This window comes from Xenopus tropicalis, chromosome 8, assembly GCF_000004195.4.
Source record: "Xenopus tropicalis strain Nigerian chromosome 8, UCB_Xtro_10.0, whole genome shotgun sequence".
NCBI classification, from domain to species: Eukaryota; Metazoa; Chordata; class Amphibia; order Anura; family Pipidae; genus Xenopus; species Xenopus tropicalis.
This window is the reverse complement of record NC_030684.2, coordinates 102,793,810-102,811,110: the sequence shown is the minus strand read 5'-3', so window position 1 is coordinate 102,811,110 and position 17,301 is coordinate 102,793,810. Positions and strand designations below refer to the sequence as shown.

General features: G+C 38.5%; 1 protein-coding gene and 1 long non-coding RNA gene across 5 annotated transcripts in view; both read left to right on the top strand.

Moving 5' to 3' along the window:
• Positions 1-860: 860 nt before the first annotated feature.
• Positions 861-2,153, top strand: LOC116407056. Its single transcript, XR_004220029.1, has 4 exons — positions 861-1,103; positions 1,205-1,278; positions 1,499-1,610; positions 2,020-2,153. It is a non-coding gene; the product is annotated as an uncharacterized LOC116407056 (long non-coding RNA).
• A 5,176-nt stretch (positions 2,154-7,329) lies between these two features.
• Positions 7,330-17,301, top strand: part of lrrc9 (leucine rich repeat containing 9) — a 51,804-nt gene continuing 41,832 nt past the window's right edge. For 2 of the 4 annotated variants that reach the window (XM_018096335.2, XM_031890598.1), the window contains exons 1-8: positions 7,330-7,457; positions 9,775-9,857; positions 11,087-11,305; positions 12,231-12,371; positions 13,599-13,662; positions 14,285-14,355; positions 15,336-15,518; positions 15,968-16,123. In XM_018096335.2, the coding sequence (XP_017951824.1) occupies positions 9,810-9,857; positions 11,087-11,305; positions 12,231-12,371; positions 13,599-13,662; positions 14,285-14,355; positions 15,336-15,518; positions 15,968-16,123 (882 nt within the window). In that variant the 5' untranslated portion in view covers positions 7,330-7,457; positions 9,775-9,809. 4 annotated transcript variants of the gene reach the window in all.

Genomic DNA, 17,301 nt, shown 5'->3' with positions numbered 1-17,301 from the left:
AATAAAAGAAAAGTCAGAGAATTTTACTGCCCTAATGACTAGAATCTTAGCCATAAAGCAGGGCTGCTGTACTGCAATCACAAAACTGATTTTCAAAATGTAAGAAAATTATTTTTGTAGTACTGTGGTGGGACTTGTACACTGGGGTCCAAGTACTTGATAATTAGTATGGCAGCTTCCTTAGCGTTCCCAAACTTGCTTTTGTCTGCTGCTGTAGCATTTTTCTTTCCCTAAAGTTATCTATTTATTTATCTGTTATTTATTTGATTATTGAAACTTAGCAGTAGCGGCTGCATTTCCCACCCTAGGCTTATACTTGAGTCAATAAGTTTTTCCAGTTTTCTTAGGTAAAATTAGGTACCTCGGCTTATATTCGGATCGGCTTATACTCGAGTATATACGGTACATTAAAAACAGGGAATAACATGAGCAAATCCAGACCCTCACTCTACACAACTAAAGCTATTCCCATTATGCAGTTTAAAGGATAATGGGTTTCAATATACCCCTGTGCTAGTGTGTACAAAGTTAATATGGGTGAGCAGAAACTAATAAGAAAGGAGAATGTGTGCGTTTGGCTATTGTGTCCTGTTAACCAGGAGTAGCTGAAAAATGCAGAAGGCCAAGCCACCCTTTAAATAATTGCCCCTTGTGGCTAATAGTAAAACTAAAGCAAAATTGCTTTATAGGTCTGATTTCAAGGGGAACAGCTATGACGTAGAGATCCCTTTCTCAAATTGGTACCTTCCTTTATGTTACAGAAACAACTTGAAGAGCTGGAGATCACGCTTTATGGCATCCATAAAGTCCTGGCTTTGTCAGAAGTAAGTATCATTAATATTATATTCGTTATTATTAGTGAGGTTATTTATTGTATCAACTGTAACCCTATTATTATAATTTGTGAGTTTATTACTCACCATATCCCCAGCAACAGCCCTTAATAATATTATCAGTGCTATTTCTTTTATGCCCTCTAAGTACTAATACTGTGCTGCTGTTACAAATCAGCATAGTTTAATGCAGAGTCTTGTCTCTCACAGGAGGAGCATGATGTGGAGCATATTCTGGCCCAATATGAAGAGACGCAGCAAGCCCGGCGAGTAAGTCCTATTCTCTAATTTGCAATGTAATGCAGTAACTACTAACACCATTGTTAAATGCATATTTAAAAGTAACTTTTTTCTCACCCCCTTGCTCACAGGTTGTGGGATCTAGACTCGAAGGCTTGCATAATAAGATTGTGGCAAGGCAGAAGGAGCTGGAGGAAGCTGCTAAGTAAGTATTATACATGTGATACATTTCCTATTCAATTTCTGACACATAGGAATACATTGAAAAGAGTGTCAGCTGTCACTCCAGCATTTTGCTAAACACCTACATTGCAATAAATTTGTGTCCAAACATTATATTATGCCGCCAGTATTAGTGTTTCTGGTCTAAAAACTTTTGAAACAGAATACAACATTGACTCATATTTTAATTTATTTTTGCGCAGGATCAAATCAGAAGAACAACAAGAGGAACCCCCTGTGGTGGTGGTGGTGCCCAGGCTGAGCACCAGGAGAAGGCTTACAAAAGCCATAAAGAAGAAATTTCAGAGGATTCGGGTAAGCTATTTAATGTCATTTTCTTTTAGACCATCTTTATCATACCACATAATCCACTTAGGATTTCATAGGTATAACTAAAGATTAAATTATGAATATGCAGCCACAACCCCTTATACAGTACCTGCCATTGGCCATATAATGTCATATTCCCATAAACCATCTTTAATATCTCAGTCATATCATTCTGTGTTTTCAGCCATAATAATTAACAAAATCATACAGAGGGGTATGTTTTATTGTCATTGTCCCTTCTAATACAAACTAGGCTGAGCATTTTTACAGTGACATTCCAAATGGCTGATATGCTGTAGGCCCAGAATAAGTCTTTGATATCCAAAACAACAAATTACATATCTGTCATTTATTCTGTTTTTAAACATTTACCAGTTTCTTCTTTTATTTTCAGCGTTCCACCAGACGAGTCCTTCTGGATTTTATCTCCCTTTTCCGAGACCCTCCACCTCCCTGACCCTCCTGTTTTTTTATCCCTTCTGGATCTGTGTGCATTTGTGTGTATGTGTGTGTGTGTGTATGTATGTGTGTGTGTGTGTGTGTGTGTTTATGTATGCCTGTGTGTGTGTGTGTATGTGTGTGTGTATGTATGTATGTGTGTTTATGTATGCATGTGTGTGTATGTGTGTTTATGTATGCATGTATGTCTGTGTATGTATGAATGTATGTATGTGTGTGTGTATGTTTTTGTGTGTGTGTTTTTTGTATGTGTGTGTATGTGTGCCTTTCTATATGCATGGATTTCTGAGTGTGTATAGTTGTATGTTTTGCATTATGCATGTGTATATGTGCATTTGTATGTGTAAATGTGTAGGTCTGAGTGTATGGGTGCATTTGTGTGCCTGGTGTGTAGGTCTGAGTGTATGGGTACATTTGTGTGCCTGGTGTGTGCATGATGTGTAGGTCAGAGTGTATGGGTGCATTTGTGTGCCTGGTGTGTGCATGATGTGTAGGTGTGAGTGTATGGATGCATTTGTGTGCCTGGTGTGTGCATGATGTGTAGGTGTGAGTGTATGGATGCATTTGTGTGCCTGGTGTGTGCATGATGTGTGCATAGCCATGATCCAGGGTGTAATACCGATTGCCATTTGGAGTCAGAAAGGAATTTTTCCCTTCAGTGCAGATTGGCCGAGCGCTAAGGGTTTTTGCCTTTCTCTGGATCATTGCCTGTTTAGGTCTCTGTGCATCCCATGAACCCAGCTGCTGCTCCCGGCATCATTTTGGCTCCTCCCATCGTGCAGGCCTAGCCAGAAGGTATCGGTTCACCCCTAGGGCGGGGCTAGAGCCATTTTTGCACACTAAAGGGCAGGGAGAGGGATAAGGTAGGTTTCTCGTGGGTGCATTACCCAATCCCTGCCCTTTAGCTGAGCCATGTTTGGGAGCCACAGCTGGCATTAGGGAATGCCCAATATTTTATTATTTATGGCTGTGATATTAATAAATCCTGTGATTCCAGCAGATTTAGCCATAACCATGTCTCTGTGTTGTTATTGAATACATATGGTGCTGGTACATATTGAAGGGATAAGGGGGGGTTCTAGAGCAACAGTTTTTTTGGCCGCCGCGGTCAGTGACCTCCATTTTAAAGCTGGAAAGAGGCAGGCAAAATTCAAATACTATTAAAAAAGAAATAATGAAAACCAATAGCACAGTTTCAAAGAATGGGGAATTCTATAACATACGTTATACAAACGTTATTTTATTAATATACTGTAGTGAGAAGTGTTCCCCCATTGTAAAATATAGGGATATTTTAAGTCACAGAGGAGTTCTATGACCATATAAACGCACAAGGGCAAATTCCTTTTAAATAGGTCACGGAGCTCTGAGGGGGTACATTATTTATTATAATACACAAGTTTCAGTGAGTCATGTGACAGAAATGACATCACCAAGCACTGATTATAACCAATCGCATCACTAATCTCGATTTATAAGGATATAATTTACAAGATATTCATTCTTATGTAGTACATGTATGGGATCCCTTATCCGGAAACCCGTTATCCAGAAAGCTCCAAATTACGGAAAGCCTGTCTCCCATAGACTCCATTTTAATCAAATAATTCAGAATTTTAAAACTGATTTCCTTTTTCTCTGTAATAATAAAACAGTACCTTGTACCTGATCCCAACTAAGATATAATTACCCCTTATTGGGGGCAGAACAGTCCTATTGGGTTTATTTAATGGTTAAATGATTCCCTTTTCTCTGTAATAATAAAGCAGTACCTGTGCTTTACCTGTGTGTGAAAATCATTTAACCATTAAATAAACCCAATAGGGCTGTTCTGCCCCCAATAAGGGGTAATTATATCTTAGTTGGGATCAAGTACAGGTACTGTTTTATTATTACAGAGAAAAGGGAATCATTTAACCATTAAATAAACCCAATAGGACTGTTCTGCCCCCAATAAGGGGTAATTATATCTTAGTTGGGATCAAGTACAAGGTACTGTTTTATTATTACAGAGAAAAAGGAAATAATTTTTAAAAATTGGAATTATTTGCTTATAATGGAGTCTATGGGAGATGGCCTTTCTGTAATTCAGAACTTTCTGGATATTTGGTTTCTGGATAAGCGGTCCGATACCTGTACTCACAGACCTTTATAAATATGCCCTGCGTGCCCCACCTCCACGACCACTGTATTGTTGCCAGTCCATTATAAACTGTAATTTAAACCCTTGTATATTGTAAATAACCCTCATGTTTAGCCTGAGACAGTGGAAGCTCAATCAATAAGACCTTCTGTGCCATTAATGAATGCAAGGAAAACAAGGTGACAAAATACCCATTGATACCAATGTATTTTGTGCAAAAAAGTCACCACCAAAAAAACATACGCACAAACACACACACACACACATATATACATACACACACATACAAACACACACATACACATACATATATACATACACACACACATATATATACATACACACACATACACACACACATATATACATACACACACACATACATGCACACACACACATACAAACACACACAGACACACACATACACACACATACATACACACACACAGACACATACATACACACACACACACACACATACATACACACACATACATAGACACATACACATACATACAAACGCACACATACATACATACATATACACACATACATATATATACTGTATGTATATATATATATATATACATACACACAAACACATACAAGCACACACACAAATGCTCATATACAAATGCTCATATGCACATAAGCACAAAGCAAAATGAACATACACACACACAAATAGTAATACACTTACTCACAAATGCACGCACACACAGAAGGGATAAAAAACAGATGGGTCAGGGAGGTGGAGGGTTTCGGAAAAGGGAGATAAAATCCAGAAGGACTTGAACGGGTTTCCGGATAACGGATCACATACCTGTATGGGCACCTGTAATGGGGAACTAGTTCCTCGTGATTAATGCGTCAAAAAGTATCAATTTATGTTTCGGGATGTGCCCCTTTGTCAGATGATGGGCACACCCCCAAAACTGCCTTAGAGCCCTGGGTGTACCTGTACACACTTTAATAAAAAGTTAATAAAATCACACAGAACTTGAGATATATTAAAGACTTAGAATGTGCCAGTGAATTATACTCCTCTAGATATAGAAGGATTGTGCGTAAAAAAGTTGTTTTGGACTGATTTATTGAGAAATTCCACCAAAACCCCACTAGTCCCACCCACCTATTCCACTTCCTGCTGGCTGAATTCTCTGGATGTGCAGGGGGGGCGGCGGCCTTCAGTGCACTGTACTGTACGATAGGAACCAATCAGCAGCTAGGCTGACCTGATAGGGAACTGAAGCCGGTCTGTGCTTGTGTGACTGCAGGCCTGTGATTGGCTCTCCCCCTCCTATTGTGCTTCTGGCAGGCACCATTAGCCCACCCCTCATTTCAAACACAGACACAGAACTGATAGGATCTATAGGCATACCTCCCAACCATCCCACTTTCAGCGGGACAGTCCCGATATTTATGGCACTTCCCGCTGTCCCGGATTCACTGTTAGATGTCCCGCTTCTCAGCATTGCCATTTAATTGATTGCTGTGCCTGCTCTGCTCCAGGAATAAAGCCCGTCCCCTTAACTATTGAATCTCCCCTGCTACGCTACCTCAAGCTCACAGGTTTACCTTGATGTTTAATTGTCCTGGGAGGAGCATTTGTGACAGGCAAGGGTCAACTATCTGCATTGGCTCCGCATCCCTCTCCTGCTCAGTGGGTCAGGGGCTGAGGGTGCCTCTGTCTTTTATCAGGCAGAAGAGGCTGCTGCCTTTATTTGTGTGCTGGGCAGTTTCACTTTTCCACCCCTAACATATATCTCTCACTCCTGGGAATCTCTGGCAGAGCACAGCATGCAGGGGAAGACAGAGGTATCGCTCGTTCATAAAATATAGCAGACATTTAAAAGGGGCCCTTATAAGTCTGGGAACCTTAGGCCTTGTTAATATGGCAAGAAATTCTAGTGGTACATTAATATTGTTTTGCTTTCAACTGATTAAGAATGGAAGGAAATAACATAGATTTATGTACCACTGGAATTGGCCCTGTTTATAACTTTGGAAAATGCACAGAACTGTTGGCATGTCTGAAGTTGATATGCCCTTTATCAATTTCATTTAGTAATTTTACTGGCATGTCTGGGGTTAATATGCCCTTTATCAATTTAATGTAGTCATACTGGCACCTTTGAAGTTAATATGTCCTTTATTCTTTTTATTTAGTGATTATACAGGCACATCTGGGGCATGTAAAGTGGGTGTGGCATGTGGGGCGTGGTCACAAAGCAGGCATGGCCAAAACATTTTTGCCGCACTACCAGCGTCATATATTTTTGTCCCTCTTTCTCTTAATGAAATGTTGGGAGGTATGCATAAAGCCAAATGTTTAGGCAAATGTTATACTAATACATATAGTGTGGGGGACCAAATTTTACTTTCTCAGGCCCATGATTGAATAAATTGGTAATGGTCTTTCTGATTAAACTGTTATAACCATGACCATTAAAGTGGCGTCATTAAAATTACATTTTAGGATGGCAGTAACGTTATTTATTATTCACCCAGGTTTAATTGCAGCTTCGGTATAACAGAATACCCCTCACCACAATGTCTACATTTCTGTGTTTCTGCTTTTAGCAGACGACTTGTTTCATTTCAAAAGAATGTTACGTTTTTACTACTTCATTTTCCCAATCGATAATACAGTGAATTAGAACAAAAAAACAAACTACCACAGCAAAGTACTCCGCACTCATTTTTTTCGTTTATTCGAATATCCAAATGCCACCCCCATGTAGAGAAGAGTTGGTTGCGGCCGCCCCGCAGCACAAATGTGAGTTCCAATACGGGAGCTGGAGGAGCGTTCCATCTGCTCTAACAAGAGGGGTGGGAGAGCAGAGCGTGTTGTCTGTTGCTATAGCAGCCGGCCTGGACCCTGAGGAAAACGAATTTAAGTGGAGCAGAACAGGAGCTCAGAACTGAACAAGCGGCATTAGTGCGGTAAGAAGACTCCACAGAAATATCAGGGCTCTCATTTAACTCACTAGCAGGTCTGACAATATATTCTCCTCGCCACTTTGGGAGTAACAAAATGAGTAACACGTTCTATAACTAGTCTACTAGCGTAACACGAGCAAGAGCCCACCTCTGATTGGCTAATCTCTTGCTGCCATGGCAATGGTTACTTGGGTTACGAATACAACGTACTGCTGCTGTAGAGCAAGTCTGCGTTTCAGTTTCTGATTGTGAAAGTGCGAACGGAGCGAGGCGGCCCAAAGTAGCAGGTAAAATGGGAATGGGCCTCCCTGAAAGTCCGGCCGCAACATCTGCCATGGTTTGTGTTACTATGATAAATAGGCACTTAAAACCAGTAGCAAATACCGGCTTTTTCAGTGTCTCCACCCTATAACTTTTTTAATTGCACATCATAAGAAAATGTATTTCTAAGTAACTGTGCTGTATATGTTAAATACGTATTTTAGTGATATTGAAGATATTTGTAAATGTAATTTATGGGATTCTCTTCTCTCCTGGCTCTGACTCCTGTACCAATGCTGTAGGCCAGCTGATTAATGCTGATTAAAAGCTCTGGAGGAGAAATGACTTCCTTTACATTGTTTTAAAGGGGTTGTGTTGGCTTTTCTTGTGTCCCTGAAGAAGACTGATTGACTTTGTAGGGTCAAAACACATTGAGGTTTTTTATGTAAATAAAGGCTTTTTTACTGCAGATATGTATAGTTCAGTAATGTGTCTGGGGATCCTACAGGGGACCACTGCAGTGAGCACCGGACCTCATAATATATCTAATTATTGAAAGGAGTGCATCACCAACTGTATATTACAGGATTCAGCAGATTATCTGCTTGTGCATGGGGCCAGGCCCAAATGTCTGATTTTCCCATTGGATTGGGGACCACATCAGCTTATTGATGTCCTCGCTCCGACGACCCCTTTTTCAATTGTGGGATTATCGGGAATATTAGCATGTCTGGAGAAAGATCTGGTCATTTGGTGACCTCTGGACCTGCTCTGAGGCTAAAGTTGTAAGAGAAAGAGGGGGGGCAGCAGCCCCAGAATCACCACTGGTTCCAGGACTCCATTGCATCCACTTTCCCTGTACTTTGAACCTAATACACTCAGAGCTGGAGCAACTGGTGTTTTGGCAGATTACACAAGTATTGAGCAATAGGAGGAGTATAGAGGATTATGTATTGTCAGGGTCGGACTGGGGTGTGGAGAGCCCACCGGGGCGCCCATAGCGTACCCCCCCCCCCCCGAGGGCCCCCCAACCCCAATCGCAGGGCCCCTCCAACACACAACACAACCCCCCTCGCAGGCCCCCCCACCCGACGACCTTCCCCGAGCGCGTAAATATAACGCCCAGGGGGAGCACCGCAAGGGTCGGGTCTGGTCACCGCAAGGGCGGCCCAGTCCGACCCTGTGTATTGTGATCAGCAACTGCAAATATCCCTGCAATCAGTTGATTGAAAAAACAAAACATTTTTTTGGTACTTGCATCAAAATGTGTTTGGAGCTGCTGCCCTTCTCCTGCCTCCTATTCCAAATCAAGTGCTGATGCACGTATTGAGGCTTGGGAACCTTGGAGTTGCTGCCACCTCTGAAACTGGCGGTAACCCCAGGGTTCCCACAGTGCCCTGCATCCATAGGCATAGAGCAAATCTGTGCTGAAAGAATATGGGAGCACATCTCTCTCACACTCTTGGCAAATGCTAGAAATGACACTTTTAGCACAGTTGCGTCCTATTTGCATTTAAGTGTGAGCGCAGTTGCATTTGTTTTTAAATTTGCATCAGGTGCAACTCCCCCTGCTGAATGCAACACTGCTGAAATTCTAGGGAAAACACTGCATTATGGGTAACAAAAACATGCCAAATCATTTAAAAGTGCACTTTGCATGCAGTAAATAGTATAGATTCTTAGGTTCAAACAACACCAAAACCAACTTCATTAAGAACAGTTCTATAATAAAATGAAAAGCAATAAAAATAGAGACAGATTTCCACTAATTGTGTAGTGGAAAGTGGATTAATTGCTTCATATAAGGCTGCATCTGATATTATGCATATAAATATTTCAGGATTTGTAATCTTACTATTCTTTTTATATTCTGATATGTAGTTTCACACGAGAAATCAAAATCTAAGATCTTTAATTTGGTTTGTTTAAATTAAAGATTTTTCTATGATGGGAGAATGATCACTGATATTTTAGTGTAGTCTGAAAGCCACCTGGTGTTGAACTGCTTGTACTGCTTCTACGTATATTAAGCTAAAAACCACACTAAGAAAATTGTTGTGTTTTGCTCTGCTAACAGTGCCAGTACTCTTTGTGCATCACGTTCTGTAGTACAGCTCCGCATACATAAGCAGTGCTCTATAAATATACATACACACACACACACACACACAAATATACATACATACATACATACATGTGAAGAACATTAATGTTGAAGAGGGTGTAAATATGAATCTCTTCTAGGTCAATCTATTCATAATCCTTTTTAAGGTCAGACAAGAGTTTTCTGTACCTGAACTACAAATAAATTACTTAATTCATGTTTTTGTCTGCTTCATTCAGGCAAGAACATAAAGCATGATCCTGAAGCACTGAAAATGCTGTCAAATGAAAACTTGAATTCTGAAGAAATCATAAGAGAATTGGTAGGATTTGGTGCATGTTGGTACATGATGTTAATATATAAAATGTCTAACTTGACACACAAGAATAAACATGTGCTTCAAAGTTTTGTATGTCCCCACAGTGAAAGAGAACAGCAGCCTGCACCTGACATGATCTAAACCGACTGTAGGGGTATAATAATATCTTCTGGTCTTAATAAATAAAATAATAGGCATGGTACATATATATAGAAACATAAGGGCTTATTTACATTGACAAGTGCAGTTGCCAGTTCTGCAGTTAGTTGTGCGGTAAACCACTTTCATGAAAGGTATTTGCGTCAAAACGTGTTCCTAGCAGTTCCTTAGAGTTGTACTGGGGAACCCTGGCTCTACTGCTACTTCCTAACAAGGCAGTAGCTTCCAGGGTTCCCTTCGTGTCCAGCATCAATGGGCACAGCACAATTCCACCAGACAATCTTCCCTGAAGTTGTGCCTGATTAATGGCAAAATGTGCACAAAGTTGTGTTAATGTTGTGGATGCAACTGCAGTAGGTGCAGCACAGGTGTGCCAAGTACATCACCCATTTGTGACAACAGTGATGCTGGAATTCTGGGGAAAAACACCGCATTGTAGAAAAAACTTGGCAATGGCACTCAAAATTGCACAAGTGGCTGCATTCATTTGCCTTCATGGGTCAAAGAGTTTGTAATGTTAACCTCTTCTCTTCATTGTCTTTGCATGTGTCACTGTTTACGTCATTAGTCCTAACACAGCTAATGTATCATTTACAAATAGGGGCATTGCGCAAAGGGCAAAAATGGCAAAGCCATCCCTGGAGTTTATGTCGTCAGGGCTGTATTTACTGTATAGGCACCTGAGACCCTTGGGTGCCTATACAGAAAAAATTGCTTCAATAAATTTCCTCTGTATGTCATGCTGACTGTAAACTGAAATGCTACATACAGGTGGGGGTGGGACATGGGTGACCCCTAGCATGCCTCTTTTTTGCAACGAATGAAAAGTACACACCAGGAGCACTGGGGCACAAAGCACTACACGGCCCTGTACTTAATGCTTCCTTGTGTCGGTTAGTGTACTATGCTTTCTGTTAGACAATTGTGAGCACCCTGCACAAGCTCCCAGAAAAGCATTGCTTGACAATTTTATACTTGGTACTTCATAAATGTCACCACATCTATCTTCCCATTTTTACTATGTATTAGATATGTGTTATAGTACATGTTGTCATTTTCCATTTATCTTACAGTGTGCGTGCAATGGCTTAAGTTTTGAGAAGATCAGACAGGATGGACCAGCGACAACAACACTGGAAATGTTTTTCTCTGGATACCCCAAGATGGCGGGGCTTTCCTACTTTCCAAATCTCACCCAACTCATTCTTGTTGGACAAAATATACATTGTATTGCTGGTCTGGAGTCTTGTCATTTTCTTAAGGAACTGTGGATTACTGAGTGTCACTTAAGTGTATGTCAAAATATTTGTTATATTAATATTTGTCACTGTGTCCATACCACTGATATCTATTATGCTCCTTATGTCATGCATAGCTACAAATATAATTTAGGCATCTTTATTTCTTGCATCTCCGTGGCCATTCGCATTTTTAGTAGCACATTTTTACAAACCAGCAAGTTTCAATTACAATCTAAAGGGTTGGTAACACTAGACATTGAAATTCCCTAAATGTATTCTTAAGTAATATAAACTTTGTCTATATCTTCAGAGGAAGCATGTAATTTCTGTTTAACAGTACCTTTGTTTTCTAAATTTTTCATTTCTTGGTGTTACTTGTCTATTAAGTACACTATATAGCATGCAGAGTAGCGTTTGACTAACTTCAGGATGTTGCTATATCTATTCAAACAAATTAATTTTGATAGATGTAGGTATTTTTCGGCAATATACCCAATAACCAGTATAATTTATCAGTTAACTGATATATATTTTAATATATAATAAGATACATAATTTGATATTAGATATATATATACATATATAGGGCAGCCCCTGGGGGTACTGAGGTTCCTAAATATGCACTCCTTATATTTTGAAAAAAATATTTGGCTTTATTTATTTATTTTTAATGATGTTCTGGGTGTAAAACGAGTAAAATGTAAAGTCATTTTTGCTAATGAGATAAAATTGAGCTGAAACTTTAGGCTGGTGCAGTAAGTAGAGTATATTAAATATGGCATTTAAGTCATATTCAATTTAAGGGTTTAGTTCTTATTTAATATGAGGGCTATCTTGTAAATTGCCCAGTTTGCAAATTCAATATTGTTCTATCTTTTGGATCACAGTGTTTTTTTTCTGAATATGACAGATAAGGTTACATGTTTTTCTGACTAATTACATGTATATCTGACTAATTACATGTTCTTTTACACAGAAAATTCAGGGCCTTCATCATTGTGCAGATTTGCAAAAGCTTTACCTTTATCATAACGAAATTTCTGTTATCGAGGGTCTAGAAAACCTGCTCAAGTTGGAAGTGTTATGGCTGAATAATAATCAAATTAACGTAATAGAGGTAAGAAAAGGTCAGTTTTTACATTTTACAGAATAAAGGGAATAATCACTCAGGAAATAAATGATGCAGACTGGTGTACCTTGCTTAGTGTAAACATTTATATCTTAACGTTATGGGTTGACCCAGCATGCTAGTCCCATTTCTGTTTAATGTAAAGCTGCTTGGCATAACTTATTTTCCCCGTACTCTGTTACCCACTTTACCTAAATATGCCTGTTGACTACCATCTTTGCATCAAAAGATGAACAAAAATGGGTTTATGTGGGTGCAGGTTAGTGGTCTTTATAGACAAAATGCCTTTGAAAATTGCACAGGAGAAAGTTTTTCCCTTTTTAGTGAACTTTAATATAAGTCATACAGTAGACCAACAGTGGCCAACAATGTTGTGTTAGTGTGGTGCATCCTATTGTATGAAGCCAGGATATCATTGAAATCAATTTCTTTATGTTAAGATGCTGTATTCTCAGTGCTGTCCAACGTATTACTTGCAGTGGGATGATTATTTCTCATACAGCCTGTTCAAGGGCCATATTATATTAAAATGATGATGTCATACAATAAATCTATAGAGTCCTTGAGCAGACTGGGGCCATACAAATCCACTGGAGGGCAACATCTGGCCTGCAGAATTAGCTACTGAAGCTTGGTCTTCCATGTAGCCATTGCATAAACACATTTTATATTAGTGGTTATAGATAGTCTGTTTCATTTCACATATTGGGTATTGCCACATGGTTGTGTTGGCCTCTGTATCCTTCATTCTTCTCTGCATGCAATGGTACTTTGCCACTTTGTCAAAAACAAACATAAGGCATGCTGGGTTGCAAGCTTTGAATGTTGTGAGTAAATAATGTGGATAGTAAAGGAAATGTGGACAGTTAAGAAATGTCACTTTTGGCTTGATGTTTGTCCAGTGACTTCTCTCTAAATACATTTTAAGGAGTGATCATGTTGCATAAATAGATTACATGTATTCTTATAAAAAAGCCAGTTTACTTGCTGAAGGTCACTTTGATGTTTTAGAAGAAGACTTGTTATTATTATTAATCAAAGCATATTGTCAGTTCATTTCTTGGGAGTGCAGCTTTAGGAAATAAACTTGAAAATCAGAGAGGTTTCAAGAACAGATTATAATTGCTGTGAGAGTGCAATCATCTGTAGCATATATTATCTCAGCTTGTCTTCCTTTGCGCCCTTCATCACAAAATAACCATTTTTTTCTTACAGGGATTAGATATGATGCAGAATTTAAAAGAGCTCAATCTTGCCAACAATTTAATACATTCCATAGGTACGTAAAAGCAATTTTGCAAATATGGTGGACTAATTATTTTTACCCTTTTGGTAATATAACAGTAACACCAAAAAATTAAAGTGTAAAGTAAATATTATTGCCCTGCACTGGTAAGTTGTGTGTTTGCATCAAGAACACTACTATAGTTTATATAGACAAAGCTGTTGTGTAGCTATGGGGGTGGGGTGGGGTAGATATTCAAACTGAAATAAGGCTAAATGTCACAGCTTGTGTAGCAGATAATGGATAAACTCTGTAAAATACCACTGTAATCTACAGCGCTTATGTGATCTGTTATATAACCTGTGCCCTTTTCTTCCTTTTTTCAGCTTGAATGGCAGCTGCCATGGCTACACAGCAGCTTATTTTTATAAACTATAGTAGTCTTTTTGAAGCGAACACACAACTTTTACCAGTGCAGAGCAATAGTACATTATATTTTGGTGTTAATTATAGTAGATTGCCAGTATGGTAAAATCACTTTTTTTTTTTTTTTTTTTTAAATGAACATATTTTGTATCTAGCTGCAAATGTTGCCCTGTGTGCTTGAGTTCAGTGAATGTCAAATTGTTGCAGTTTGAGACAATTTTAAATATTTTATGTTATGTATTTTTTACAGGAGAGAGCTTAGATCCTAATGTACAACTTGAAAGACTAAATCTGTCTGGTAACAAAATATCCTCTTTCAAGGTATACTTTTGTTGTAGAATACGTATCTATTTTCATGCTTATTTCAGATGAGCACCTTGTTGTTTTCTTGTTACATAATAGGGCTAGTGTAGTTTGCAAAGTAGTCTGCAGGGTATTATTAGTGGCAGGGTTTCCCTGCCATAATAGGGACACTTGTGCACAATTCTACCTAATGGGTTGGACTAATAAACAAATGCTCGGTGCCAGCATGTTAGAGTCACTTCTTTAGAACCATGTTAGACCCTTTCAGTGTAAAAGTGTATTCGATATCTCCTTTAAAGCCCCATTTTGTAGCATTTACAGTTTGGATGCAGGCCACCTGTTCCAATTTCATGGTACATGCAGATTAACAATTGCCTATGCAGAAAGAAGTCACATAGGTGAATTTGTAGCCCTAGACTGCTTAGTAGATATGCCTGAGTGAGACGTTACCTGGGCATCTGCATGATTTCAGCATCATTATATTGCTCTAACTTATAATAGATCACGTTTAGAGAGTACAGAGTCACTCAGCAGTTACCATGTCACTAGAGCTTACAGTCTAATTTTATGCCATAGTGACGGGCACACACACTCTCTGTCTCAGGGCACTTTCACAAGTAGCCTCTGTACTAGTATATCTTTGGATAATGGGAAGCAATACATCACTATTTTCTGTGTGATTAATATGGATTTTTTCTAAAAAAAATGGAGAGGAAAAAATACTGAATAATGGTGTTCTTGCCTGATGAGTTCATAGCAAACACCATAGTTATTTAAGTTGGTTGTATACTGTGTGTAGGCCAATGTTCTTGCAGGAAACATGAATTTTCTAAGGGGGTGTAGTTGTGACTTTAGGAGGAGAAAGCTGCTAAAGGTAGCCAAAGTAGCATAAATGCTTTATCAGCAAAAGACTGATTTGACCTATATTTGCTGCAGGGGCTATATTTTGCATCAGCTTATTACTGATCACTGAGCAAAATTCTTTATTCTTTTTACAGGAACTGACCAATTTAGCAAGGTTGCCAAGCCTAATGGACTTGGGTCTGAAGGATCCACAGTATAGCCCTAATCCTGTCTGCCTTCTCTGCAACTATGCTATACATGTATTATATCACATACCTCAGCTGCAGAGACTTGACACGTATGATGTATCTGAGAAGCAGATCAAGAACCTTGCTGAAGTAAGTGATCCACTTAAGTTTAAGGACCCACTGGAGGTCCACTTCCCCCCTTAACTTATAACAGGCATTTAGATACAGAACATTTTAATAAAATCTGGTTTTCACTGCTGGTTTAAGCATACCTCACTTTACTGGTTGCTCTTCTTGGTTCTGTGGGGGGGTCACATTTATCTGGTCTGTTTATTAGCTAAATGAAGGAATGAACACAGTTGGGGTATAGCAAAGGTGCTGGTAGTCCATATAATGCAATATGTCATGCATTTAAAGAAACAGAAATTAAATGTTGCTAGGCTTTGTATCATGTTTTGCAAGTAATATGGCTAACAAAGGTGTCATAACACATAGTATAATATATATTTATTTATATAAATATACATAGTATAATAATATAATACATAGTATAATAAATATTTATTTATATAATATAAAAACTTATATTTCCTTCAAAGTCTACAGTGGTTAAGAAAATAATGTATTATAACATGCGTATGAAGAATAACCAAAGGCAACAAAGAGAGGAACTTGAAAAAGTGAGAGAAAGGACATCCAAGGCAAAGCAGGTTCCAGAGAATCGGATCAGAGCACTTAGTTTCTTAGTCAAAAATGTGAGTAGTGTATCTTCAATGATTCTTGGGTTGTTTGAAGTGGTAAGTAAATTTATGACCAATGTTATAGTCAAGGGCGCCATGTACAATTTTTAAACATGTTCTACACTCCAGATGTCAAGAATGTTAGGAGCTGTAGAAACTGGAGATATAAGACATGCCGCTTTTTGGTTGCAACTTTGGTTGCAACCTAACTATTCTTAGAGGGACATTTACTAAGCTGAAATTTTTTTCAAGTTGCCCTTTTTTACTCCAAAAACCTGAAAAAGTAAAAAAATCGAAAACACTTTAGCTAAAACCTGTCAAAATCATGTAAAAGTTAATGGCAGATGTCCAGATAATCAGAAAAGGTTGTGGTTATCGAGCGACAAGTTGACAAAGTCGCAGTTATCGAGTAACAAGTCTATCGAGTACATAGCTATATGCGAGATACTACACATGTTTTGAATAAATTGAGTCAAGTGACTTGGAGAAATGGATATGGTTGGGCCACACTAGATGTGACATCATTATATTCATCCATCTCACATAAAGAAGGATTGGTGGCAATCAATTATCATTTAGAAAAATATAGTGAGTACTGTAGAGATTTGAAATGTTTTATCACTTTTTATTTATTTTTTTTATTTATTTTATCACTTTTACATGCTTGCTCTTGTCATCCTAAGAATCTAATTAGAATTATACCTAAGTTTGAGGAGGAACTGCTCCACTGATATAGAATGCAATACATTTGGAGAGGATATAAAGAAAGGGATGTAGAACATGCATATAGAAGAGCAAGCAAAACAAACAGAGAATCATTATTAAACTCTATACCAAAAAGACAGGACAAGGTTTTGGGAAATAAAATATATTTTATTACAAGGTACAGAAGGCAATATAATAAGATAGTGCAGATAGTTAAAAGATTTTTGCCAATACTATATGCTGATCGAGATTTTTTTGAGACTCTGGGACAGGGATAAGTAGCATAGCAAGGAGAGCACACACCCTAAGGGATAGATTGTCTCCCAGTTTTTTTTAACAAAAGTGGTGTTAAAAAACATTTTATAGATATAAAAGGGTGTTTTAAATGTGGCAACCCTGTGTTACGTGTGAACACCTTGAGGTCTCAAAGGAATTTCGATCTTCTATCACTAAAAAGTTATGAAATAGGAAGTTTTATTCATTTTAAT